Below are 26340 nucleotides of genomic sequence, written 5' to 3' on the forward strand. Positions count from 1 at the left end.
TCCTGGAATGGAGCATGGGATTCTGAGTACCTGATGCAGGAAGACAGCCATTAAACCACCCCTAAAAATAACATAGATGTTGTCATTTGCTCCTTCAACAGCAGATGCATCTCCTTTCCTGTCCTCCCGCTCTTCTCAACAATTACACCCAAGGAAAAGACAGGCGTGCCAAGTATGGTCCCTTGGTGGGTTTTATGGCCAAGATTCAAGCTTTTGAATGCAAAATCCAGAATTTTATTTTGTATAATACTGGTGGTGTGCTCATAATTCGGAATCCCTGTCTGAATTCCGATGACCTTCTAGGTAAACTCTGCAGGGACATAGGTGTGGATGCGTGGATCCAATTTTTGCTTGCTAAACTTATTTCTATGCCTTTCTACACAGAAAAACGCTGTTTAGTAGCAGTTCACAATAATCTTCACCTGAAGAACAAGAGACTTAGCAATGCAAATTCCCCAGTGAGGAAAAACAGGGCAGGGGGCCCAGAATGGAAAAACGAGATCAATCAGCTAATAGCCCACGTATTGAATTTATTTCCAAATTCACCATTTTCCATCCCACACTCCTTTGTGACAATAAATACTGGCTTCCTGAACATACTAGAAAATTAATCCATTTGAATAATAAAGCGCTTGTGTTCGTTTATTCTTTACTCTGTTTGGCAGCTCGGTGAACTCAACAAAAGGTTGTGGCTGGAATCGAAACCAAGCTAATGAGATCAAAAATCCAACTTCCAGGAATAAAAAGGACACCAATCTTACTACAAATTCATATGAAGATACTGAAGCACCCGCCCTTTGAACGACTGCGAGGAAACTGAACAGGTGAGCAGCCAAGCCACTCTCATGGACACGGAGTCTTGAAATGCCATTTATGAAACTACAACATTCACTTAGTTTTATTCATCTACCGATCTTCCATTTTAGGGTTTTGGCAGTAGTTCCATGGGAGAGCGGCAAATGGAGATGAAATAAGTGGGGAGAAATGGAAATAAAAATGAATTATGCAAAACAAAACCAAAAAAAATGAGTTTGCAGATAAACCAGGGAAGTGGTTGGCCTACAGATTACGAAAAGAAAAGAAAAGAAAAATGAAGTTATGATCTATGGTTTTGACCGTTAGGACAGATTATAAAAAGAAGGGAGTCACAATGTAATTTTAGAGAAAGAGGTAAATCTACACTTACACTTCCTCTCTCAACGTACAGAGTCAAAGCTAGAAACACTGTCCTCATTTTGAATCATTTGCTTCACAAAGCCAGTTCAGAGGGAGGGCAACGTATCCCGCTTTCCCTTTGAATTGGTCTCCTGCATTCATCCTGTTTATTGTGGGACTACAGAGTTTTCATTTTGCTTTGTTTGGAATGGCAGGCAAATGGCAGGTTATCATAAAAGGGACACGTGCAGAAAACAAAAATATTTTTCACCGCCGGTTTTGCTAGAAGTCAGTTCAACAGTCAGAGTATCAAGATCGGGCTGTAGGATGCGGAGTCTCTCCAGATCCAGATAATAGCATATGACTATTTAAGTCAACAGCATTAGGGTGGAAAAAAATCATTTGCCATTTATTAAGGGGAAAACAAAGCAAAATGAAATGGGCAAAATGGCTCCCTCCCCGATCAATATCTATTCGCTGAGCAAACAGCTAGAAAAACTTAACATTTTCTTCTTCTTTTTTTTTTTAAAAAAAACCAGCAACCTATTGCTACTGCTAAAACCTTGAAATGCAGAGATCTAAACTTTGAACTAAATCAAACTGGAACATTGCAGGGTAGTAGTTTTTTTTTAAAGTAATGCAATGAGCCATTTTTAGAGCGACCTTAAGTGCGTGCGGCTTTCATCTCTCGTGTACTGATGGACTCTAAGTAGCATTAAGCCAGCATCCTTATCAAACAAAATTGCGGAAAAACACGACTCGTGTCATCCCCTGTCCGAGTTCACCACGAGGTCACGAGAAGATCCATCTGAAAGCATCGTTTATCCATTCTTTTCTGTCCTACCTCTTTTTTCCCCCAGAAAACAAACAGACAAAAATCTATCCATCGATGTGGCGCAGCGAACGCCCCATAAATGTTACTACAAAGCGCCCACATCAAGAGGGGAAAGTTGGCACTTTCCAGTGCAAAGAAGTGAGTTAGTTCAAGCTGCCCGGGGCTGCTGTGGTTTATCCTGGGCCACCAAGGCTGTACAGGAAAAAAACTACAGTTAATCATAAAAGCACCAATCCTGGTGTTTCGAGCAGGCTGAAAAACCATCTCCCGGATGCGTGTGGATGAACCGATCATTCTGTCCAACGCATTTTCAGGGCTGTATCTTGCATTTCCTCCAGGGAAGAACGCACAGGATTCATCCTTGGTTAGTCCAAGAGGATTGTTACCCCAGGAGGTAGAGCTGAGCTAACTTCTTGCAGGGCCTGGCCCACGTGGATTAGTCCGTTAGGGTCCATTGCTAATATCTCCCTCCCCAACCTACCGTGCTCAGTTTACTGCAGCAAATGAGGATGCGGCGCTCGTAGAGCATGCTAGCGTACAAATGCAACATGTTGTTGACGTCCACAGCTACGAAGTACTCGGTCAGATTTCTCTAGGGAGGAGAAGAAATGGAGGATCTTTAAGAAGTTGTCTTCAGCCAAGGGGGGAGCGGGACTCACCAGAGTTACTATCACGCTAGCCTCTAAGGTGGCCCCGTCATGGTGGCTAACAATGATATGGGACAAGCCCTGCAGAGAACTGAAACTTTTAAATAGGGGATCCATTCCCATCATGTCTGCCCACTGCCTGAAAGGAGCTCTCCCTTAAAAGGCACTGCTTAGCAAAGGACCAGATTTGAACTTGGGTGGGAGATGCAACCTAGACCTGGGGTATCCTTGCTGACTTCCAGGCTCACCAGTGCTTTCCCCCTTCTTAAAAATTATTTTAATTTTAATTTAAGAATTAAATGGGAGCCTTGTGTGCTCTACAACTAAGTGCCAGCTTCAGTATCCCTTTATTATCTTTTAATGATATATGGTTGGTATTTTTTAATTTCATGTTTATTTTGCTGGACACTGTCCAGAGGCACATTGGTTGAGTGGGGGACAGCTATATAAATGCTTGGAAAATAAATAAGTGTTCAGTGCCTCTAGGCGCTCAGATATTTCTGGGAGAAAAAAAGACACGTGTCCACAAACCTTATACCCCACCAGCTGGGAGCTTCTGTCCCCTACTGTGTTTTGCGATTTTTTTTTAATTGAAACCACAGTACATGCACCGAGGTTTATTCAAAGGACATTCATTCATTTACAGTCATAAAGCAACATTTCATACAGTGTAATAACAACACAATAATACAAAAAGGTAAAATAACGGCAGGATATTAATCTTAGTAATAATAACAACAACAGACAACCACATCTGGCTATCCCAGGTCCTCGGGAAGGACTTGACAGGTGGATTAAAATGCCAAATCCAGTCTAAACATCTGGTTGACAGTGCGGCCAACCAAAATAGACTTATTGCCTTATAACATGGAAAATCCTCTATGATATCTTACTTACACCCAAACAATCAGTCTTTGATGACCTTTCTTTGAGATTTCTGCAGATTTTTATAAAAATACGTTCTCTTCCACAAGGCAGCCAGAGTGATTAGCACAGAGGGCTGATACGAACTCAGAAGTGCCCGGTTCAGGACCACGGACAGCAAAACAGAAGGGGTGAGGTCGGTTGGTTTCATCCAAGCCTCAGTGGGCAGCTAGGAGTGCGAGTCATCCAGGTAGAAGATTCTCCAGGTAGGAGAATAACATCGATTTTGTTTTAAAATAAACCCGTTCAACTGGCATGCAGCTCCTCCCTCCCCGTGGTTCTTATTCCATCTGTGCTGATTAGCAAGATGTTTGTGTCTAAACAGAAACTGTTTGGAAGTGGTGGCCACTTCCTGCCACAGTGGTGCAGATACAACAGCAGCGCATGGAGGTAACTTGGCAGGCCTGTCCCTGCTACCTGGTCTTGGGGTCAGGCTGTCTCCGTTCTGCTACGATATGCAACTCAGAAGAGCCACAGGGTCTACGATGGGATGGCCGTGAATCCACACCAGGTCTCCATTTGTGGTGAGCAGAAACAAAGAGACCTCACCACCAAAAAGGGGGTGGGGCACTCTTTCATGCTGCCCGTGCTGAATGAGCTACACCAAGGTGGGAAACAGAGCAGAAGGAAGAAGAAATTGACCCTTCCCCAAAAAATACCAGAAAGGAACTTGACCGTTTAATGTTTAATTTATTAATAATTAATAATAATTAATAATAAAATCATGTTTAATGTTTAATTTCTGAAAATTGCTGAAGCGTGACAGCCGTTCTCTGATACCTTGATGGAGCAACGTGTAGGGAGGGCTCATGAAGGTTATTTCCCTTCCACAGAAGCTTTGGGCTCCTGAAGGACTGGGGATTATCCTGAGACCACAAGGGGAACAGGCAGGACCACAGGAAGGAAAACACAAATGGGCTTTTCAGAAAAGCAAATGCCTCTTCCTGCTTTGCAAGACAGACAGGGGCAAGGGTGCCAAGCTGCAAGAGGTGGGTCCAAGCTATTCTGGTGCTTTTGTGATTATGCCCAAGGCAAAGAATGCCCTTCGAAGCAGAGGATTCCAAGCTGCCATCCAAAAAGGGGGGGCAAGGAGGAATTGGGGGTCAGGTGCACCCGTCAAACACAAAACGTAACAGTCCCTGTGGAAAATGTATGGAGGGTGTCAGCATGAAGCCACCAAGGAGAAAGGTAAGATCTCTCCACTGAATTCTGAAGCCAAATCAAGGGTGGGGCCCTTGGGGGTCATAGTTTCAGACTTACTCTGTAGCAACTAGCTGTTTCTGCACTTGAAGTACCCAAAACTAGGCCTGATTTAACCACAACGGAGCCTAATCTAACTAGGCTGTCGATTTAGGTCTAACAGGAAGGTTGAAGCTTGATGCAGATTGAATCTATAATGAGCTTGGAAGGGTTAACACAGGGATGGGACGCCTTCTGAGCCAGAAAAGGAACCAGCCTGTTCTTTGCTCTTCTGGAGCTATCAAAGCCCCCACCAAAAAAAACCAAAGGGGCAGCTTTATTCCAAAGAGATTCAGGTGACACAATTCCATTTCCTCGGCTGTAGCACTGGGAGCTGAGTCCTGAATATTTTATGCAAGATTTCCTCGTGCAGAATATTGTCGCAGTTAATGAACATATTTTTATGAATGGTATGCAAGGGGCTTAAATCAGATGCACATCCAAAACATAACGTGGGTAGAATTCAGAGCCAGAAAGGGGAGGAAGGATCGACTGCAAATGGCAATAATGCCCAGCCTCTGCAAAAATTTCGCATTTGTTTTCCTTTGCTCCAACATTCACACACGCAAAGCTGAATCAAAGTGTCCAGATCTGTGGTTTTTTACCACATCCGTTGTTCCCCCTTGCCCCAAATGCCCTTGATTTCTATGACAATTTAAATTAAGATACCTGCAAGCACCACCAGCCACACCCTTATCACAGAGGGAACCTGCAAGACTGAAAGCCTTTCCAAGTCTTTCCGGCAGAAAGTCTTCAGTTTTTATAAAATCCTTTGATTCACAAGCACTCAGAGTGTGGGGTGCTCAAATGCTATGGGAAGTTGTCTCATACAGTAGGAATTCTTCCAACAAACACTGCCAGATAGGAAAGATGGTGGCGAAGAAGAAAGGAACCAACACGTGTGATCACACACAGAGCACGGAGTGCAACCAGCCACAAGAACTAGAGCAGAAAACTGAGATGGGTGCCTGATCGTCTCTGCTCCAATGTCAACACACACCCAGAGATGTCCATCAATGGAAAGAGAAGAAGTCAGTCTCCTACAAAAGATTTTTTGGGAGTGGTCAACTGTGAAAACTTATCCGGGCAGGCTCAGAGCAAACACCCAGAAGATTATATGAACTGAGCACTGGGGCAGATAACCTTGTTGAGGCCAGGGGTCACAGCTGGCTTTTGCTGCTGGCTGGGCCCCCCTACAAAACAGTGGGTGGGACCTGAACTAAGAATCTGGTGGGGCAACGATAAAAATATAATTTTCATCCCATTCAACGCAAAGGAGATGATTCAAGCACGTGCCACTGTAAGAGTAATAGGCTGAGTAATTCTCCCAAAATAACGCCCCAAATGCAATCGGTCATGCTCTCCAGGTGCCGTCCCATACTTATGAGGTGGAAATTCATAAAAAATTAACCCGTAAATGGTTATTTGGTGGCCCAAACTAAAACTGGACTGCAAGCCTTCTGTTTTGATCTACAAGCACTTCCACGCGTCTTCAGTTCTCCTGACGTTTCTTCCCTACGCCTAGTGTAGGATTTCTGGAATCCCGTCTGTTGTTACATCATTTACGAAGAGCGACACTCGCAGCAGCTACTTACACTTTCAGGTATGCTGGGAAGTTCTCTGGTGTCAGGCACCGTAAAGTAAGAGTGCTGAAGGGAAGGATGGAGAGAAAGAAAAAAAATTGCACCCAAGATCTCCATTTATTCTGACATATTTACACTCTACTGCTTGAACAAAAGAACTTCGAACATGCACCGCTGACGTCGTGACCACAATGGAACACAACCCAACAGTCCGAAATACAGCGATGCTAAATACAAGTTATGGATTTGTTAACAGCCCAAACCCTTTTCAGGCAAGTAGGCTTGGTGCTGTTTCAAATCATGGGCATCTTGGGACATGTCCATCAGGGCCTATGCCAAGCAAATGTTGGGGGTTAAGAGTGGGAAAAGATCACTCTTCTCCTTCTGCTCCTGGGACTTCTGTGGTGCTTCCCCTTCTCCCCAAGGCAAGAGCTGCAGAGCTGCAACCTTTTCCAAATAAACACACACACCCCACACGCGTTTCCCATTTTAGGAATGCTTACCACACTGAGATGAACAGAAGTGGCTGGCTCAGGAATCGGTAGTCTATAAAGTGTCTGCAGAAGTTCACATCTTTGGCTGTCCTGAAACAAAGAAGAAATGAGGTGGTTTTAGTAAGGTTGCTAGGTTCTTTGGGAGAGGACCATCTGTCTCCCTCCCTCTCATTAATGAGAGATAGAAAACGGCTTGGCTTTCTCCATGTCGACCTCAGCAGGAGCAAGAAAGAAGTCCATCTTACTTCTGTCAACAAGGGAACCCCTATATTTCCCCCCTCTGGGACAAATGATCACTTGCCAATCTATTTAAGGCAACAGCCAGGACAAAGATGGCCTCTTCTGACAGAAGTTGCACAATGGGGTTCTCAAAGACTCAGAGACCCATTGCATCCATTCAGAAGCCCTTTCTCCATACATCCATCTCCACCAACTTGGTAACCAGCAGATGCTTTGAATTTCAATTCCTATTATTCCCAATCATCATGAAATTCTGGGAGATGAACCTCCACTCAGTTGGATGACACCAAACTGGGACAGGCCATTTTACTAGTAACAATGGCAGGCATTTTGCCAGCCATGATAAGACAGCTTATGTATCAGGAGCTAAGGTGTACCAAGGGATACCTTCTAAATCTGCTGAAGAATGAATGATCCTGCAGATTAAGTAAGTCTGAACATAAAATAAGGCAGTTTCTGAAATCTAATACATAGGAACCAATTCAGAGAAGTAAAGTTCTGAGAAACCTATCTCCTTATTTAGCATATTCTAATCTGAAATGCCTGTGAACCATTATCATCTCTATATTTCAACAGGGGATACCAAAACAACAATGAACAGAATCAAATATTATTTGGCTTTACTGAGGGATAGGGAAAGAAGTCCACAGCAATGTTTTCTTCCTCTCTTCCCTATGAATTGAATACTCTTACTTTATAAAAATTTGTCCTGCAGACGCTAGTGAAATAATCTGGAATTGTCTTCAAAAGCTGAACCAAAGATGGGTTACGTCACCTCTGATGTTGGCAAAGGGTAAAATTTTACATTTTAATACACACACTCTGGATCTCTCTCAAATATACACACATATTCAAATGCTCGAGACACGTGGCAAGTCACCCAGAAGAGTGACCTAGATATTTACCTGGCCCTTCATTGTGTAGTCTGCCAGAACATTGAGCAGTTTATAAAAGACTTCAAACCATGGGAGATAACTAAAAAAAGAGAAGAGCACATGTTCACAAATTAATGTTATGAAAAACACTTCCTGCTGCAAAATGTATATAAAAAGGGCGAGCAAATGGAGCTTTTTTGGAAGGGGGGAGCAGATGTCCAGCATCTCACCACTCCTTGTATGCCCCAATCCCTGAGATAAAATCAGAAAATATTGGGAGTGGATGAAGGCTCCCTAAGTTCTGCCAGGTGCTGATCTGCATTCCAGGAAAACACGGACTCCCTGCATGGAGGAGAACCGTCTTGAAGACCGCCATCATGAAGTCTTGAATTGGACTTTCACAGCATGGTTTTTAGGCGATTAAAAAAGATCAGCCAGGAATGCCTTTAAAATCACGGGGAAGTGTTCAGGGGAGAAAAGGGGAGTGTTCACTCCTATGGCGAAGAGCAACGGTTCTAACTTGAGACCGATGGCTTGGACCCTGGGAGAAAATGGTGGCTCCAAGGGCCAGTCCACAGCGATAAATGAAGCGAGATACAACAAATGACCAGATCATGGATGGACAGTGCTACCATCAAATCCGCCTGCTGTTTGGGAAGACTTTGGTTAAAATTGAGGAAACCGGTCAAGCCTATGCTGATAAAGTCTTTCACTTTACACGTTCTGGGACAGGATTATCCCATCTATTAATACACCCCGAACCTTATCAAGAAACCACTGGCCAGTGGTTGGCTGGGAGAAATGTACTGATTTGAAACAGGGGGTTGGTCTCAGAATGTAAACATTCCGGAGAGAGGAAGGGAATTTCAGGGATGAATAAAATTCTGATTTCCTCGTTAAAGTTGTACAAATCACCCCAAGCATCCTTGGAGAGAAAAAGGGCCTCTTGGGAAGCTCGCTCAGAGATTAAAAGGCAATCTGGCAAAGACCCAGGGAGGCAAAGAGGCACTGAGAAGGAAAGGCAGGGGTTCAACTTCTTCACACATTTGATTTTGTCGCTGTTGAGGTATCTCAAGGGAAATCCTACAGAATTATGCTACAACTGTAGTTAGGGCACTACATCACAAGCTTCCTTTCCTTCTCTCTTTCCCAGCTCCTAACTTTGGATTTTAAAGGAAAACCTGCTCCGTGCAATTAGGGAGGCACTACTGGAAGTATTGGCGCCCAAATGTTACAGACAGACCGGACGGCTGTTAGCTTAGCTTTGGAGCTCCAGCCTTTTTCATAAAAGTGCCATTACTTTAAAACGATCCTATTAAAACTTAGCGTTTTGGGCTGCTTTCAGAATGTATGGGGCTCATTAAAGCAGCTGTGTCAGCCACGAGAGAGAACATGAAACTTTATAGGCCAGGAAGAGATTCCCGTTTAAATTCCCACCCACCCAATCCCAATAAAATAATCTCAATTCTTAGTAGAAGATGACTGCAGTGACCCAAGGACTCAAGACTGGAAAAGAATATAATTTCCCTCCATTTAACCCACTTCCAGGTTATTTTCCTTGCGTGTGGAACGTAACCAGCTTCATCCCATTCCTACCGTGGTTCCCGGTGCAACATGATAGTCAGAATATAAGATCCTGCCAGGTGAGGCTTTCTGGTTGCAGCAAAAAGCAGCCCTCCCTGTGCTTATTTTTTTTTATTGTCTGGAAGCCGCACGGGAGGGGAGGAAATATCCCTCACCTACAGAAAAAGCCTAGATCTTGCACAAATGAGGAACGCTAAAACTCCATGAAAAATGGAGACTTCGGCATTTCAAACGGCGGTTTGTTAACCGAGCAGCCGACAGGCACCGCAACATGCAGTGGCTGGCCTAAACAGCCAGCACATCTGATGTAAGCTTCGGGTTTTCTCTAAGGCTTAAATATCAAGCCAGGCTCTGCCTTAGGGAGCTGGGCTCCCTTTGCTAAGCAACCACAGACCGACTTCCTTGGCTCCAAACAGGCGCTGACAACTCCCGGAGAGCTCCCAGGAGCCCTGCCTTGTCTTTTCACCTGGGGAAAAAACTTGGCAGGTGTTCTCCTTTCAGGTATAAGGGGAGACTTGGGCCAATTTCAAAGCCCTGGGAAATCCCACAGGGAAAGGGGGAGGGGGGAAAGAAGGCATCCTGCTGGCTTCTTTGTGCTCGATCAGAACCCACAAAAAGCCCCCAATGAACCTTTTCGGCTCTCTCTTGGGCTTGTGAATCATGCCCAAAGGTGCGCTGGGTTCACGGCTTTGATCCCGTCAAAGCACAGCCACCCGACATGCGGGATTCCTTCTTTCTTTCACACTCTTCTTCCAAGTTCATTTAAGTTCTACCAGCGGAGCCGAAGAAAGCAGAGCAGGGAGGGGAGAATTTATCTCGGGAGTCTCTGCTTTCTCCGTTTTATCTGCGATTCTCCTTCAAAAGACAGGGGCTGGATGAGTCCGCCCAACACCCTTCTCCGGCCGGAGCTGACGGACCGGGAAACTGGTGGCCCGCTTGGGGATTTATGGGGCACGGCTCCTATTTCATTTGCAACCCAGAACTTCCTCTTCCTCTTTGCTCCTTCAGGGCCTTTGATTAACTCCTGCACTCACAGGTCAGAGGTTAAACAAAGGAAGGGAAGTCCTTGCTGACATTGCCCACAGCCCTGCTGCAAAAATTAAAAAAAAACAACATTAAGTCCAGGGGTGAGGGGCTGGAAGAGCAACTCTGCTGAAAGGACACTGAAGGAATAGGCTAAAATTGCTCCCAGCAGCTCCTGTTACACCATCCTCTCTCCTACACTGGACTCAACTTCGCCTGCCAAGACGGCTGCGTTTTCTATCTCTGGTAGCAACCTCCCCAGCTGGAGGAGCAAGCTTTCTTGCTTGCTCCAACCTCACGGAGACTGCACTTTCTCCTCTGTGTATTTTTCATGTTATTAATAGCACTCTGCGGAGGTTTGAACGTATTGGAGGATCCTGCAAGTTGCCAGCCGTCTTCGGATTGCGGCAGGTAACAAACCTAAAAAATTAAGAAAGGTGGTGAAGCCGCTCAGGGGGTGTCTTCCTCCACCTACTCGCCCTGCCCATCACCTTTGCACCCCCCTGGCTAAGCTTACTCCACAGGAGGAACGATTCCTGCTTTACCGGCTTCCAGGAAGGTGAGGTAGACACATGGGGGAAGAATCCAGGTAAAGGAGGTACGGATAACAGCACCATCCTGAGAAAAAACATGGAATGAGATGGCCACAGAGTGGTACCCTAAGAACAGCCTGATCCAAACCACCACGCGCAGCCTTCTCCTCCCAACTTAACATATTCTAACCTATTCCGCAACCATCTTGGACTGCTAAATGTATTTTATCTGCTGCCGACAGGACTACGTGGGTTTCGGGTGTCTTGCTGTGGCTTCCTTTCCCTTTAGGGATTGTCCTCCTGAAGAAGCTGGTGGTGACAGTCCTGCTGGCCAATTATTGTGGCTCTCGGGGGCTCCAGCTAACCCCCTCTGGGTCCGCTGTCTGGCCTAATTAATTGGGTTAGGGGGTTTGCACGACACACAACCCTTCTTAATCCATTTAAGCATCTCGTACCAGTAGGGCCGTAAGATTTGCAATGCAATCCTCGTGGAGTTAATTTTTTTTTTAATTGCTAGTGTGGGGGAAGGGGGGTTTAAACCGTTGCAACCAGTCCACGTCTAATTGGAACCCCATCTTCCCCGGTGCAATGGGAACTAAGCCCCATTAGTACCCCTGGACGATTTCGTTGGCTTGTAAAGAGCTGAACAACTCTGCATTGCTCCTCTCCCTCGCATACTGCAGTCTTGATTGAAACCCTCTGCGTACACGGACTATTTGCAAAAACCCAACTGGAACCGGGGAAATGACCCTGAAGCAGCTGGAAAAAAAAGGAGGAGAGGAGGAGAATACATGCTCTGCTCCTGCGAAACGGTGTAAATTTAGCAATTACCTTTAGAATTACTCCAGCCGCACGCAATGACCCCAGGGAGGTTAATAGAAATGTTTTTATAATTACCCACACACACTGATGAGGCGAGCTTTGGAAGGGGTTGGGGGGAAATGGTACACCATTTCAAAGAGCAAAAGGAAAAAAAGTCAAAACAGAACTCTGCGGATCATAAACGTGTCATCAGCATTTTAAGCTGTCCTTCCACGAATGACACTTGCAAGCTGAAAACGTCAAATAATTCCATATGCTTTGCTGGCGGAAGGTAGGCGATCCTTTGTAATTTGTTAACTAATTGGATTGGCCTTCACTACCGAGATGCAGTACACACGAATAATAATAATAATAATAATAATAATAATAATAATAATAATAATAATAATGAAGGGTTAGCTGCCGTAACGAGACTCCAACGTGCTGGAAGGGACGCTTTATCTGCAAGCAGCGTCTGAGAGTAAATTCAGCGCAGCGTCCCCCAGCAAGCCCAAATTAAAAAGCTCTAAGTGCTCGCAAATCAGATACGGAAGCTCGCAAGCCGAGGAGGGATCAGCGTGTCAGGGCGTCCCGGGGGTCGACAAACCGTAGAGCCCGCTCCGAGGAGATAAGCGAGCGCAGCCAGATGTGTTCCTCCTGGCTCAAATACCGCCTGGGCTGACACACCACGCCACCCCGGAGCATCCCAGCCAAACCAAGGCACTGCCTGGAGAACGTCACCCGCTGGCTTGCCATGGTGGCCTATGGAGCACCTCGACGTCCAGAGGCGTGCGACGCAAATGGAACCGCCCGGTCTTCCGCTGAAAACCAGACGTGGGGAAAAACAGGGGAGTCTGTCACCCCTGTGCCCCCGGGGGCCCCTGACTGACCACAGCCAGAGACCAAAGACTGCTCTAGAGGGGCCTCTGGTCCGACCCAACAACAGGTCATTATACGCAAAGTTTAAACTGAGTCAGAGTTCACCGTGGGAATGTTTCGATGTGACATGAAACAGCTGCTTTGGGTTTCAAGGAAGGCAGAAAGACACATCTTTTTGCATCCTCCCCTTCAGGGATGAGGGACAGATCCATTCCCTTTCCAGGCTGTTCCACACTAGCTGAGAGGAAGACCGAGGCATTCGTGTCAGAGGACGCTCTGTAGCCATGACTTGTTTGGGTCCGCGTCCACCCTAACGCCACCACACACGTCCCGGTACACCAGACTTTGCATTTATTCTGACCGCCTTGGTCTGAAATGTGTAAACCTGCTTGTGAAGTGAATGGTTGCAACTCTGCTTCAGATGGGGGCCGTCACCTCTTCATAGGTCATGAGCGCCATCCCAAGGGAACACAACGCAACCGAGAAAGCCGTGGAGAAACACCTCCTGTCAGCCCCTCCCGAGTTAGTTTCAATGGGTTACCTGGGGCTGGATTTCAAAGCTTCAGATCCTCTTAGGAGACCAGAGGAAGCATATGAATAAAGCCCTATAAATGATAGATGGGCCAGACTTGTACCAACAGAAGGTGCCGGATTTTTGGTCGCCCTTCTCTGATCAACAGTGCAGGATCAAGCTTCGCCTGGACTGAGATTCAAGCAGGGAAGGAGCGCAGCTCAACAACAGAGCATTTGCTCTGGGTGCAAAAGGTCTTCAGGTTTTCCAGTAGACCTGGAGAAAATGCAGGAGGGTAGTTGCTGGATGATCGTTATTATCAACAATGCTGGACAGAAAGGACCAAAGGTCTGAGTGTAGACAAGTCCTGACACTCCCCCTGTACAAGACTGTGTTTTAGCCAGATTTCTCCACGCTAAATGCACTGAAAATTGAGAGAGACCCTTCCTCCGTAAAATGAGATTTCTCAATATAAAGGAACCCAAGTAACAAAGGAAGGGGGCAAAATCATTTTGGAGAACCTGTACTATTACCTCAAAAATTCTTGACTGGATGGACCCAAGGCCAAAACCAGAAGGGAGTGGATCGCTGTATTCATCTAAGCCACATATCGTAGGCTATACAGATGTACAAGGGGGGAGTGAGTGAGTGGGTGGGTGGGTGGGAAGCAGGGAGCACCCTTGACTTTTCAACCACGTGCCAGGGACCCCTCTCCAAAATGTAGTTAGGATTAAGACAAGAGATGGGTGTGGCCAAGAGAAACATCAATACTGTACATATAGTTCATATCACCATTCCTCGTGCTTTAATAATATTCGCCTCTGGGGCATTAAGAAGTACATGATGTGGAGGCTCCTTGAGGGTTTCACCCAAGGCTTTTGCTGGTTGGAGTCTCAGACCTGCACAGTTTTGTGGTGGGGAACCCTTCTGACTTCTTAATTTGTACAACACAACCAAACAGCAGAAAATATCCGGAAGGGTTGCCACACGGTGCGGTGAGAAACACCATTTAAATATCAGATGATCTCTCCTCATCTTTGAAGGAGTGAGCTGTGGCGGGGAGGGAGAAGGGGAGAAAAATTCTCCCTCCCCACACCCCAAAGCTGAAACAGCTGTTTCTTTTCACATCAAGACATGCTTAATGAGTTGGAAGTTTGTATAATAAATATCCTTCCCTTTGAAATGTGAAGATTCCACCATTAACATGCCTTTGATTTTTCTTCTTCTTTTAAAAGAGCTCATTAGAATGGCAGAGAGAGAGGCATGAGATCTCCTAAATCACAGCAGCTCTCTTCCAAGGAACCAGATCCCAAGGTCAGGTGCCAGGAGGAGTGGGTGCAAGAGTGCCCGGGGGCAGGAGACAGAGGCTGCCTCACAACTGGGTGAGTTGAGGAACACCAGGTTATCCATGTTGCTGGCCTGGGAATGAACGGGCCAAGCCCCCAGCCGTTGGCAGACAAGGAGGAGGAGGAGGAGGAGAAGGAGCTCATTTAATGAGCTCTACTACTCATATTACTCATATCTGAGTACCGTATTGCCCTCTAAAAATGAGCAGGATCAGGGACTAGAGGGAGTTTCAGTACTCTTAAGGGATGAAACGTTGCCTTAAGCATATACAAGGCAGAGAGCAACTGGTCTACTCTACAAATCTTCCAAATGGCAATAGATGGAGAAAGGTCTCAGTTTAAGCCCCCTCTGGGGACCACAAAGATGTTCTTTGCGTCCTGGATCCACATCCTCTAATAGAAAAACCACGGCAATTCTTCATCCTTGCGTCAAACGGCACTTGAAGAAGTTCCCCCCATCTCCCTCGGCAGGCATGGCATTTGGGGAGAGGGCTGGGGAAAAGAGGCAACATCTACCATTTTCTTTGGCACTTGCTGGAAAAAGACTCGCTAATTCTCAGGGCAGCCACACCCGGTGAGCAGATTCCCGTTTCGTCAACCTTCCCACCCTCCCCACCGCACAGGTCTCTCTCTCTCTCACTGCTAAGCCTATTGTTAATTCCCTGCTCTGTCCTTACCGACGGTCTGCCCATTACAGGGAGACATTTTCACACTTGCAAGCTTAAGGAACACACACGCACACACGTCACCATAGCAACAATCATGCATATTGATGAGTTACTGGTATGACTGCCACAGAACGGACGGCGTATCTTGAAACATCAGTCCTTCCTCTCCGGTTTACAATGTGGGGAATTCAACTGCGCTCGCAGAGTTGGACCCGGATTCATTAGAGGCTGGGGAGGGGAGAACTCATCCTTCAGCCAGCCCCCCCCTTGAAGAAGCCCCCCCTCCTCAATTTCCTTCAGTAAGGCCCTTTTGAGGACGGGCCCGTTGATCTCTATTGTCCCCTCCCTTGTTCAAAAGGGCTGCTTCAAATCCTCGAGTCATGTGGCCCCAAAGTCTGCCCCAAAATGAGGAGTGACCCCAGATTTTAAAAGGACAAGGTTTGGAACAAGCTGTCCCCACTTTGAGTGCCCCGTTTGAATTTCTTAAGACAGCAATGCCCTCCTATCAGGATGAAAAACCTGGAGTGCATATTGATGACAACATGAAGATAGCACATGAGAAAACACTAGCAAAAAATAAAATAAAATCTGATTGCAAAGGAAAAAAAAAAGTCTGGGATTCTTAAAGTAACTGACTATGACTCTAAGGTGCTAGAGAAATGTGCATTTTTAAAAATGTAGGGCTGAATTGAAATGACATTAACTCCCACCCCCCTTCACCATCTGCAAAAGTAGTGGGGGAATTTTAGGGGACAAAGAGAAGTTCTTGGCAGTCCCATCTTCCCGCCACTCCTCTTGAAATCAACAATATGGGGTGATGTAGACCTGTTCCAAGGAGAACTGGGGAGAACGGTGCTGCCTAGCAAGTTGTCAAGGAAAGGATCATGGGTTTGGAAGAGAGACCTTGGCATAATAGGGTGAAAACAGGAAGAGCTGACTGGGAGAAGTCACCTCAACCCCATTCAACTCTCAAAATTCACGCCAAACACTGGCATAGCGTTTGGCCAAGCAGGCTGGGAATCGTAGGGGTTGAAGTCCAAGACACCACCTATGGAATGAGAAAGCTCTTCAAGTTTTCAGACCAATAAGGGTCCTTCCCAGCTGAAGTGGTGAGATGTCAAAAACAAATCCTTTTTGTAGGCAAAGCAGGGACCCTCCTCTACGCTGTTCTCCTTCTCCTGAAGAACAGAAGGTTCTTCTCACGGACCTTCAGTTGCACGTGGCTCAGCCTGAACCACTGAACCCACCACTGTTCCAAGCAGCAGCATGAAGAGGAACCATGAAGCAGAGTGGAAGAGCTTCTAAAAATGCTATGGCCCACTCATCCTATAGAGAAGAGCATTTTTTTCATAAAAGGAGCATGAAGACCATGTGCACCCTGACCAAAAGAGGGCTGGGCAGAGCTTCAAGAGAGGAAGACTGCCCCGTGTGGGGACGCAAAACCAGAAACAACAACAACCCAAGAGTGACAACTTTTGGCCCAGCAAGCACAACAAGAGGCATAGATTCAAAGCTGTCCCCCATCAGTTGCTTGATGGACAAATGCACCTCACTGAAACGGGAGCACTTGGAGCTGGCGAGCAAATTCATCTAACTTGTGCAGGAGAAGTTAAGTTCTTTGCATAACATTACTGGATTCAGATGAGCTGAACTGTGCCCCGGTCTCAGCCCAGTTCCTGCAAGCTTTCTTCAGGAAACAAACTGCCTGGATGTAAAACTCCAACTCTGTGTAAAGCTTTCCCCTTCCTGGGCTTAAAAGCCAGTGGTCTTTGGCCTTCCTTCGCTTGGTCTCTTTTATTCCATGTAAAGTCAACGTCCTTCTTGGCACAACCATCCACCCTGACAGCCAGCTATCATCTGATTCTTCCTTCCTGGAATTTCCTAAACAGATGAAGGAAATCTGGAAGGGGAGGAAGGGAGAGGCTTTCCTATCTGCTGGGACTTTCCCTTAAAGACCCCACAAAACGTATCCGGCTTTGCGGGCAGGGCCAAGATCGGTCATGAGTTGAGAAGGACCTTCAGGGAAACTAGTTCCTTCTTGAAGATGCGATGCTGCCATTTCAGATCAAGCCCAGGAAATGACTCCTGAGGCTGGGACTCAGCAGAAGGGAGAACCTGAACATGGTGGCCAATTAGCTGGTGGAACAGTTGGGCCATCAACCCTGATTGCTCATTGGAAGGATTGATAATGAAGTTCATGCTCAGATACTTTGGTCACCTAATGCGAAGAGAGGACTCTTTGGAAAGGACCCTGATGCTGGGAAAGATTGAGGGCAAAAGGAGAAGAGGACGGCAGAGGATGAGATGGTTGGATGGCATCACCGAAGCAATGAGCATGAAACTGAGCAAACTCAGGGAGGCAGTGAAGGACAGGAAGGCCTGGCGCAATATGGGTCACGGGGTCACGAAGAGTCGGACACGACTTAATGACTGAACAACAACAACAACACAGTTGGGCCAAAGGAGAACAGAGTCTGGAGCAGGGCGTGTGGTTTTATAGCTCCTCTGAGTTCCGCTGCGGGATGTCAAAATAAATTCCTAATAAGCCCCAATGAATTCCAGAACCCAGTAGGGCTGCCTAGCCAGAGTTGTAAAACCCCTTTTAATTTTCTTGGCTTGAAGAGTTAAAAAAAGAGGCTGTTCTCAAGCAACCACAGAGGAGGAAATTAGTGTCTGTTGGAGTCCAACAAACCAGCTTTCTTTACAAGGCTCGTTTGATGGGCAGACCCCAGTGCTGCGGGCATCTCGCGCAATCACGTCCAGATGAGATGCTCTACAGTTTAGCTGGACTGAAGTTAAAATGAGAGAGAGAGAGAGAGCAGGTAAGAATGGCTGTTCAGCAGAATTGATGACTTTAAGGAAAATGCTTCCCATCTTTGTGGGTCTGAGGAACAACAATGCCCAGAATGAATGACAAGTAACTTAAATTTTCACGTGGAATAATTCATGCCACTCCATCAAACAGTCAGGGAACTTCTGTGCTGTCAGCTCACTGTGATCGGCAAGTGTTCGCAACAAGATGCCATGTTGCTGCCATCATTTTAGAAAACAAATGGCACTTGGGGGCGGGGAAGGCACCTTGTGTTAATTTTAATTTTGGGGGTGGGGAGGCAAAGGAGGAAGAGCAGAAGGTGCCTGGAATTTATGGAGAGAGTGACCAGTTCTTGAACACTCAAGGTCCATGTTGGAAGATGGAGAGCCACAGGGTGGTTGTCAAGACAGGAATTCACACCCAGAAATCCTACGCTGGGTTCAGGGCAGTGAGGAGGAGGGAGAAAGAAGAGGCGTCAGAAGAGGAAGAGCAGAAGGAACCGTTGGGGAAGAGAAAAGAGAGGGACTGAATAGGTCAATGCCGTTCCTTATGAGCCAGCTACAGTGGAGGTTTAGCTCAAGCTTCGATAGAAGAGAGGATTTGAAGGGGGAAAGTGGGGGGCAAATTCAGGCTGAAAAGTCCATTCAGAAGCTGTTGTCTAGTCTGGACCTAGATTCTTATTTGAAGTATTGATTTGCTCCCAGTTACACTCTCTGTTCATTATTGCTTATTAGCGTTGGTTAACTTTGTACTCCAGCTGTTACCTTTCTGTAAACTGTTGATGTTCCATGCCTTCTGAAGCACCACATACAAATGAAAATATTTACCACAAAAAGGAGCTGCAGTGAGTCCATAGCAAATATTTAGGGTAGCCCGTTCCTACAGAAGGAAGAACGATCTCAACCCTTAGCAGCAAGTCTTTAAGACCGTTCTGAGTTCAACCTAGGTTGTTCTAAGCTCCAGAGAAAGACCACCTGCTCCTTCTCCAATCTACCTGTCCACCTAACCCTTCAAGCCAACAGACATGCTTTGAAGCAGAGATGAGGTTTGCACCGCTGGATTTCCTGTGATCCACCAGTTGCAAAACATCTCCTTCTAGAGAGAGGCTGGACTATGTCAGCCCAGCAACCTCAAGCATATCTATTCAACCACTTTCTGGAGGACAATGCCCTTCGAAGATGCTCCAAGAACGCCACGGTGGTGGTAAAGTGGGGCCTTCCCAGCCTCCACATGCGGTTCTCCTCCTCTCACACCTCCTCTGCCCCCACTTCTTCTCATTATCAGCTGAGGCCTCCCGGGAATCTTGCTGGCTCTTGTTTTTAGAAGGAGGAAGTTGGTTTTTAATCTCTCTTGCCTGCTTCTGTCAGCAGTGGAGAGATCTTTGCCCCCTGACAGATGTCTTCTGGACTCCTTGAAGCAAGCCCAAACGGAAGCAGTGACTAAATCCTGCAAGTGAAAGACAGGTTGCCCTGTCTCTTCAGTGCCATCCCCACCCCCATATCCCTTTTCCCTCTTTGAAGGGGGGGATCTGGGTTTTCCCAAGTGATGTGCTAATGCATTTTGCATTAGTGCTAAAAGAGGAACTTCCAACTTACCCAGGGCCAAAGGGTTAATAAAAAGTGGCAGGATTTAACAACTACTATTACAGTTGCTTGGCAACTAGAGAAGGTGCCTTAGGAAGGCCTAATTAATGAATGGGGAGGAAAAGGGGTTCCTGGTAAATAAGGCAGGCTCCCTGCTTCCGCTTGCGCAGTTCCCAGAACTTTGGTTCTCTCATTCCATCCAGAGGCACAAGATAGTGGGGGAGAGCGCTTTCCCCAAAATATCTCGAGATCCTTCTCCTCTCACTTTGGTTGGGCTTCTGCCCCAGCCTGGCCTTCTTTGAAAGAGCTGCCTCTTCAAGAAATGCAACCCCCCCTGAAATGTAATTACACCCAAGAGTTGCAGCTAGGAAATCTTCCTAAATTTAGGACAGATGGTTCGGTCTCTCGCAGGGTGAGTGGTAAGACCATGACCCAAATGCAAAGCCACGCCAGCATGTGCTTTCAAGGGCACGGATTCCGTCAGAAGATGCCTCCCCTCCCCTCAAGTGTCCATCTGTCCCATAATTGCCCTTTTTGGCAGACAAGTTTAGGAAGCATCGCTTCCTGAAAAACTAGCCACGAATTCTCCCTAGCATTTGTTCTTCTCAAGAGCGTGGCTGGACCATTCCGTGTTTGCTGGATTTTTTGGAAAGGAAGAAAGGGGTTCGGATGGGTAAATTATAGGATGGGCGAAATCATCCTCAACACGGTGCTGAGGGCAGCTTGGAAATGCTATGTCTTAAGTGACTGCTGTCCTTCCCATTTTCTTCATTACAAAACTTTCCTCTTCCCCCCCCCCAAGTTGCAGAGGGAAACTTGCAATCCCCTTTTCAATCACGGTTCTCCCAGCTCCGTTTTGGATGTGCTCTTCAGGGTCACCGCTGGCCCGATGGAGAACTTGGAGGAGAACTGACTGCAAGCTGATTCAGCCAGTTGAAAGGGGCTGCCAAGATGTTGCCCCCGCCCCCCCCCCCGCACATACAAAGCTGACAACAAGCAGATTTCCAGGCAGAGCTCGACTGCAATGGCCTATCTGGCACCTCCTCTGCTGAGGGGGGCAAGGGGCCAGCCAAGAGTGGCTACTGTGCCAGACACCCTGCACAGGTCTCGCTTGCCTGAATGCTTCTGGAGAAAGGAAGAGAATCGATGGGCGCTTTGTAAAACTCCTTTTCACGAGAGGAGGGAGGGGTGAGGGAAAAAAGCAGCTTCGTAACTTAATCCTGGGGCAAAAAGCATTGTGGCCTCAAGCTACCCACCCCCCCATCCCCCCAACCCGCCACAAAGCCTGGGGAAAGACACAGAAGCCAGCCAGAGACCCTTCAAAGCTCTGACCAGGGAAGAGAAAAGGACGCAAAGGGAGGACAGAATGAAGTCTGTGTAATGAAGCCTCTCCAAGAGGCCACCGGAGGCCCTTGCCAGCCACCCAATGGCGAGGTAAGGGCGGATCGGAAGCCCCAAGTCATCTCTCAGGAAGCATCCGGTTCAAGGCTCCCCGGGGGGGGGCGCAGCAGGCATCTCTCCGAAGGGCCGGGCAGAGCGAGTGAGCGAGCAAGCAGATTTGGGGTCCTCGCGAGCCCCTTTCCGACGGACTTGTCCACCTCCCCCTTCTGCACTGCCTTGGCCTCCAGGGCATCCGCCACGCCTTCCACCACAGAGGGGGGTTGCGGGCAGACGCCTCAACATCCCGCTCACAGGAGCTGGCATCTGCAGCTGGTAGAAGGGAGCCCAAGCCGCCCCAAGGGTAGGCTATCCTATGAACCACAGCACGGAAAGTTAGGGAGGGGGTGCTCTCCTGCCCTCCCTGGAAGCACAGGGAAGCTTTCAGGGGTGTAGGAAGCCACAAAGGCGACCGCACAACTCCGAGACAGGCGCTCCTCAAAAGGACGCTGCCAACAGAGAAGACAGTTCCCCCAAGGACTGCAGTTCTGACCATAACTGATCCGGCCTTGATTTGAGCTGGGTTCTCTTTGCACTATTGTATTTTAGACCACTGCACCGTAAGCAGCCTCGAGGGTCCCCTTGGTTCAGATGGGGAGGACCGAAACACAAAGGGATAAATAAGAACTAAAACTCCACCATCACTTGGCTTTTAGAACACATTCAGTGCCAGGAGGGGGTCCACAACCTGTGGCATTCTCTTCTTGTCCAAGCTTAATCATCTTTCTTTTGCCCATTTGCTAACCCAATAAAGGTTAACAGGGCTCTCATGTGGCTGTCCAGACCACATTTGATCTCCAATAAGCCGTTCAGACATCTAGGAGAGAGAAAAGGAGGGGGGCTGGTGCACTGGACTGGATATAGATTGAGAACGGTGGAATCTTAGCTTGGCGCATAATTCCTATAAAAGGGAAACGCTGACAGAGCTCAACTCTTCTCCAGCATTCCCTTCACCTGGACTTTTTACCAGGGATGCACCAGAACAACGATGCTCCCTTAATAAACCCAACAATCGCTTCCATCAGGTTGGGTGGCTTCAATATATTTCCATGTTGCCTCACTGGGCTGAATATCCAATTATGAGCTGTACTTTTGCAAGCCTTACAACCACCCTCTAAAGAAGATTAGCAGAGTTACTGGAGGCTGAATGAATAACGAATGACTCACTCAAAGGCTCTGATTCACAACAGAGAGCAAAAGATTGCAGGCATCTACCTCCCTTTTGCAATAAATAAAACCACAACTATGGAGTCTGACAGTTTTCACCAGGGGGCCTACAGTTCCATTTTTACACACACACAGACACACCCTGCAAAAGAGCCTGAGATGGTCCTGGTGTGATCTGCCCCCAGATCCATAACCGATGCGCCTCTGTTTGGAAGTAAATGTTTTTTGCTAATGTTGCGCCTGAGCAAAATCCTGAGAAAGCTGACTTGAGATGAGTCAGTGGAGGAGCACGAAAGCTCTGGGAGGAAAAGTTGGTTAAGAACTGGGTGACTGCTGGAAGATCGATGCAGCAACGTCCAGTTTTTAGGAACCTAACAGTAGGGGGTATTTTTCCAGCTCTGGAACTGAATTTTTCCACGCCAACCTCTCGGTTCCTCCATCTGAAGCATGCCTGACAAACATTTGGTAGGAGAACTATTAAAATGAAAGCAACCCGCTCTACGTGTGAAGCTCTTCTGCTTGTCCACCTAATAGGCGTTTGGGGAGTGGGGAAACGGCCAAAGGAAGAGGGGACTGAGCCGAGAGGTTTAAAGGATGCCAGCCATCTGCTGCTCCCTCAACTATTAAAAACGACTGCGATACAACTCCTCCTCCTTTTCGCAAAAAAGCTCCGAAATGGGAACAGGACTGTTTTGGAGCAGAGGGATCTTGCAATGCTGGGGAAGGACTTTTCTTCCCTGCATAGCCAAACACCCTGGGCAGCCCCCCCAGCGGCCTGCACCCCCATGCCTCAACGCCCAGCCCGTTGTCAGGTCCAAGCCAGGAAGCTGTCAGTTCCTATTGCGTTTGGGCCGCGGAGTCCTATTAAAATCGTCTTTCCGGGGAAATGGGGTCCACTGTTTCCAAAGCATGGGAAAAAGAGAACTCTGCTTCTCCTCCCTTTGAGTTGGACCCTTGCACTGGCTGGGACTTTCAAGGAGCCAAACAAAAGAATTCTGTGGATAGTTTCTGGCTGAAATCCATGTCAACCGTTTGGAAGGTCACAGGTCACGCTAACTCACATTTATTCTCAGCAGAACCTGCTCTGAGTACAAGCTGTAAGAAGTACAGATTCAGAATGTGTTCCTCCTCTAATCCCTCCAGATATTCCTGATCCTTCCACGTGTTTCTGCTTAATTAATTTTTTTTTTTAAAAGGGACTGTGCTTGTCCTGGGAAGGAGGACTTCTCTCTGCTCAATTGCAAGGATATTAACTCCTTAAGACTGAATGACAAAAGGCGGAGACTGAGGAGGAGAAACAGGGTTGCAAAGAGGATCCTGCCAAGCCCCTTCAGACAACCACGCAAAGAACCAGCCTCAGACCTTTAAGCTTTCCTCCCTTGGTTAGGCACTACCGCAAACCAGTTCTTTTCCAGCCCCAGATGACGCTAAATCCAGCTTCCAGAGGCTCTGCAAACCTACGCGTTGCCTTCCATGGACTGTAGATATGCTTACCAGCCTCCCTTCAGGGGCCAGATCGGCATTTAAACTTTGGAAATCGCTTTCAAGAGGTAAAAGCCATGACTTACGCACCTCTTCTGAACTCCTACCACCCCCACCACACCAGCCTCTGCACCACTTGCCACTTCAGACCATGGTTTCTATTCTCAACCCCACCTAGGCTAAAGTTTGAAACTCAGCAAACAGCGCCTGGCTTCAGCGTGAAGCAGGGCAAGATTCCTTCTCCATCAAGGGCCTCCTACCATTATCCTAAGGTGAAATTCCAGAGGCCCCTGGACAATTTTGCAATGCTCCTCTTCGGCCCCCAAATGTGCCTGTTGGCAGCTTTAGAGGACTAACAAATTTAAACCGGGCTCTGTGTAAAACCGAGAAATGTTTGAATGAAGAGAATAGAAACTTAAGGATTGCTAAGTGCAAGAGCGAAGCTGCCGTCCACACGGCTATAGCAAAGGAGTTTGGATTTAGTGGACTGGAAGGAAGGAGCAAGGAGAACCTGTGGCTTTTCATATCCATCGTTCTGTAGGATCTCAAATTCAACTCCTAACAAGAGATGAAAGGGTGCAGAAGCAGGAAAATAAGAGGCCCAAATGACTTTCTGGCACTTCCTGTTTAGGGCGTAAGAACCCAAACCAGCCTTCAAGCAGATGGAGATCCTCAAGTCTTGGGTGTCTTGGCCTTCATTATCTCGGCAAACCGTAAAAAGAATGTGGTTCTGAGCAGCAGGAATGAACAAACAAAGCAAAAATTAAGACACAAATGGCCGAATCTTCATCTGCAATAGACCAGGAACAGGCTCTGCAGCAGACTAACTTCAGCCAAGGTTAAGTCGATGCTACCTGGGCTGAAGAATGGTTGAACATCTCCTGCTTTCTCAGGAGAACCGCCAAGATGTTGCAGCAATGTGGCAGCCCCTCCTTAGCCGTGGCCGATCTCAAAAAGCTAACCAAGTTCAATTGTGGTTATGGTTTGAATGAGAGAGGCAGGCGAGAAATCCAGAGCTGAGAAGCTGGAAAAAGTCCCAGGAGAAGGCAGGGCCAAACCGCTTCCAGGAAAGTGGTTCCAGGGCCCCCAATGCTAAGAAAACAGCACCATCATTTCATTCACGTAGTCATCGGGAAAATCTGCCCGTGAACCATCCTCAGGAAAAGGTTGCCATGAGCCAACCACCCGATATGTCAAATAATGGCTGCTTTGTTGACCCACTGCCGGATTTAGATTACATGGTCCTCCGAGTTCAATGCCCCATCTTCCTTAGCCATGGAGTTCAGCGTAAAAGGGGAACCGTTGCAACAAAGAATACATCAGCTGAGCGCTGATAAGGCTTTGTATCTTGGAGAGGCCTCTGAGAAGCAACAGCTGCAGACATCATTCAGAAGCCCAGGCGAGAGACCCATTTCTATTTGTACGCTACCTGACATCACGTCTCAGCCCACCTCAGCATTTCACATTGACGTTTTTTGGAGCCGGTGCTGGCCCGTGTTTGGAATCTGCTCCGAGGAATGCTGGGAAATCACAAGGAGCAAGCCATACCGAAGGAACTAGTTGAGGAGGAAAACACCCGTTTGTAATCCTAGATGCATTTCTTTGGGCAGAGACAGGGAAGGGAAGAGGAGGAGGAGGAGGAAGATGGTGATGGTGGTTTGGAGAACCTCTTGCTATCCAGAGATAACATATCACAGGGGAAGACTGGAGGAGGTAACACGATCTATGCTGCCTCAGTTTCCCAAAGAAGAGGCAACATCTAAACCCAATAAATAAATGAATATATCAATCATAAAGCAAATTAAGAACTGAGAATCCAGTCATATACAACTTTGCATGTAAGTTGTTGAGTTTGCTTGAAACGTTAAAGCTCTCTGTGTTTCGCAGAAATTAGAACTGCGCTATTCTGGGAGAAAAGGAGATTCTTGTCAAGTTATCGCCCTTATAAGTCAAGATCAAAGAAAGCGTGAACAAAAGAGCATTTCACGCAATGGGTCTGTGAGGGGCTACCGTTTCTCTCTCCCTTGTCCAGATAAATCAGGCTGTGGGGTGGGGAGATGATTGGAAATGAACAAGACTCTATTAAAAATGCCAGATGGACTAAGCGAGCTGTGGAGTAAATCTCAAGGACTTCAAAACTTGGAGGAGTTGACTTCACAGTCAAGCCACAGCATGGATGAAAACTCATAAATGATCGCGAATTGGTTAACAAAACTTCTCTTCTGCATCAAGAACAGCAACAGATTTGGAATCAGACTTGGGGGGCTCAGCGGCCACTTCTGGCAAGTAGAAAATAAAAGCAAAACGTGTCCATTTTGTTTTCGCCCAGCGCCATACACCAGATTTAACACACAGCCATGCTCGTTCCTAACTGCTCCCCTACAATACATATTTTTTAACCTACCCTTGATTTTCCTGCACAGATTGAGCAAGCCCAACTCCAAAGCTAAGATGGAAGCACATTTATACCCTCAAATACTTATTCCGAAGCGTTTGCTTCCTTTAATTTATCTTACGCGTTC

General features: G+C 47.1%; 1 protein-coding gene across 7 annotated transcripts in view; it reads right to left on the reverse strand.

The window, feature by feature from the left end:
- Window positions 1–26340, reverse strand: part of DENND1A (DENN domain containing 1A) — a 144830-nt gene that overhangs the window by 57420 nt on the left and 61070 nt on the right. For all 7 annotated transcript variants that reach the window (XM_088146868.1, XM_088146866.1, XM_088146871.1 and 4 more), the window contains exons 6-9: window positions 8023–8092; window positions 6887–6967; window positions 6396–6449; window positions 2472–2582 (exon numbers count right to left, since the gene is read on the reverse strand). In XM_088146868.1, the coding sequence (XP_088002994.1) occupies window positions 2472–2582; window positions 6396–6449; window positions 6887–6967; window positions 8023–8092 (316 nt within the window). The remainder of the gene's footprint in view (window positions 1–2471; window positions 2583–6395; window positions 6450–6886; window positions 6968–8022; window positions 8093–26340) is intronic.

This window comes from Python bivittatus, unplaced genomic scaffold (genome assembly GCF_059951505.1).
Source record: "Python bivittatus isolate LINGU-HERP-01145 unplaced genomic scaffold, Pbiv_v1 ctg000160_np1212, whole genome shotgun sequence".
NCBI classification, from domain to species: domain Eukaryota; kingdom Metazoa; phylum Chordata; class Lepidosauria; order Squamata; family Pythonidae; genus Python; species Python bivittatus.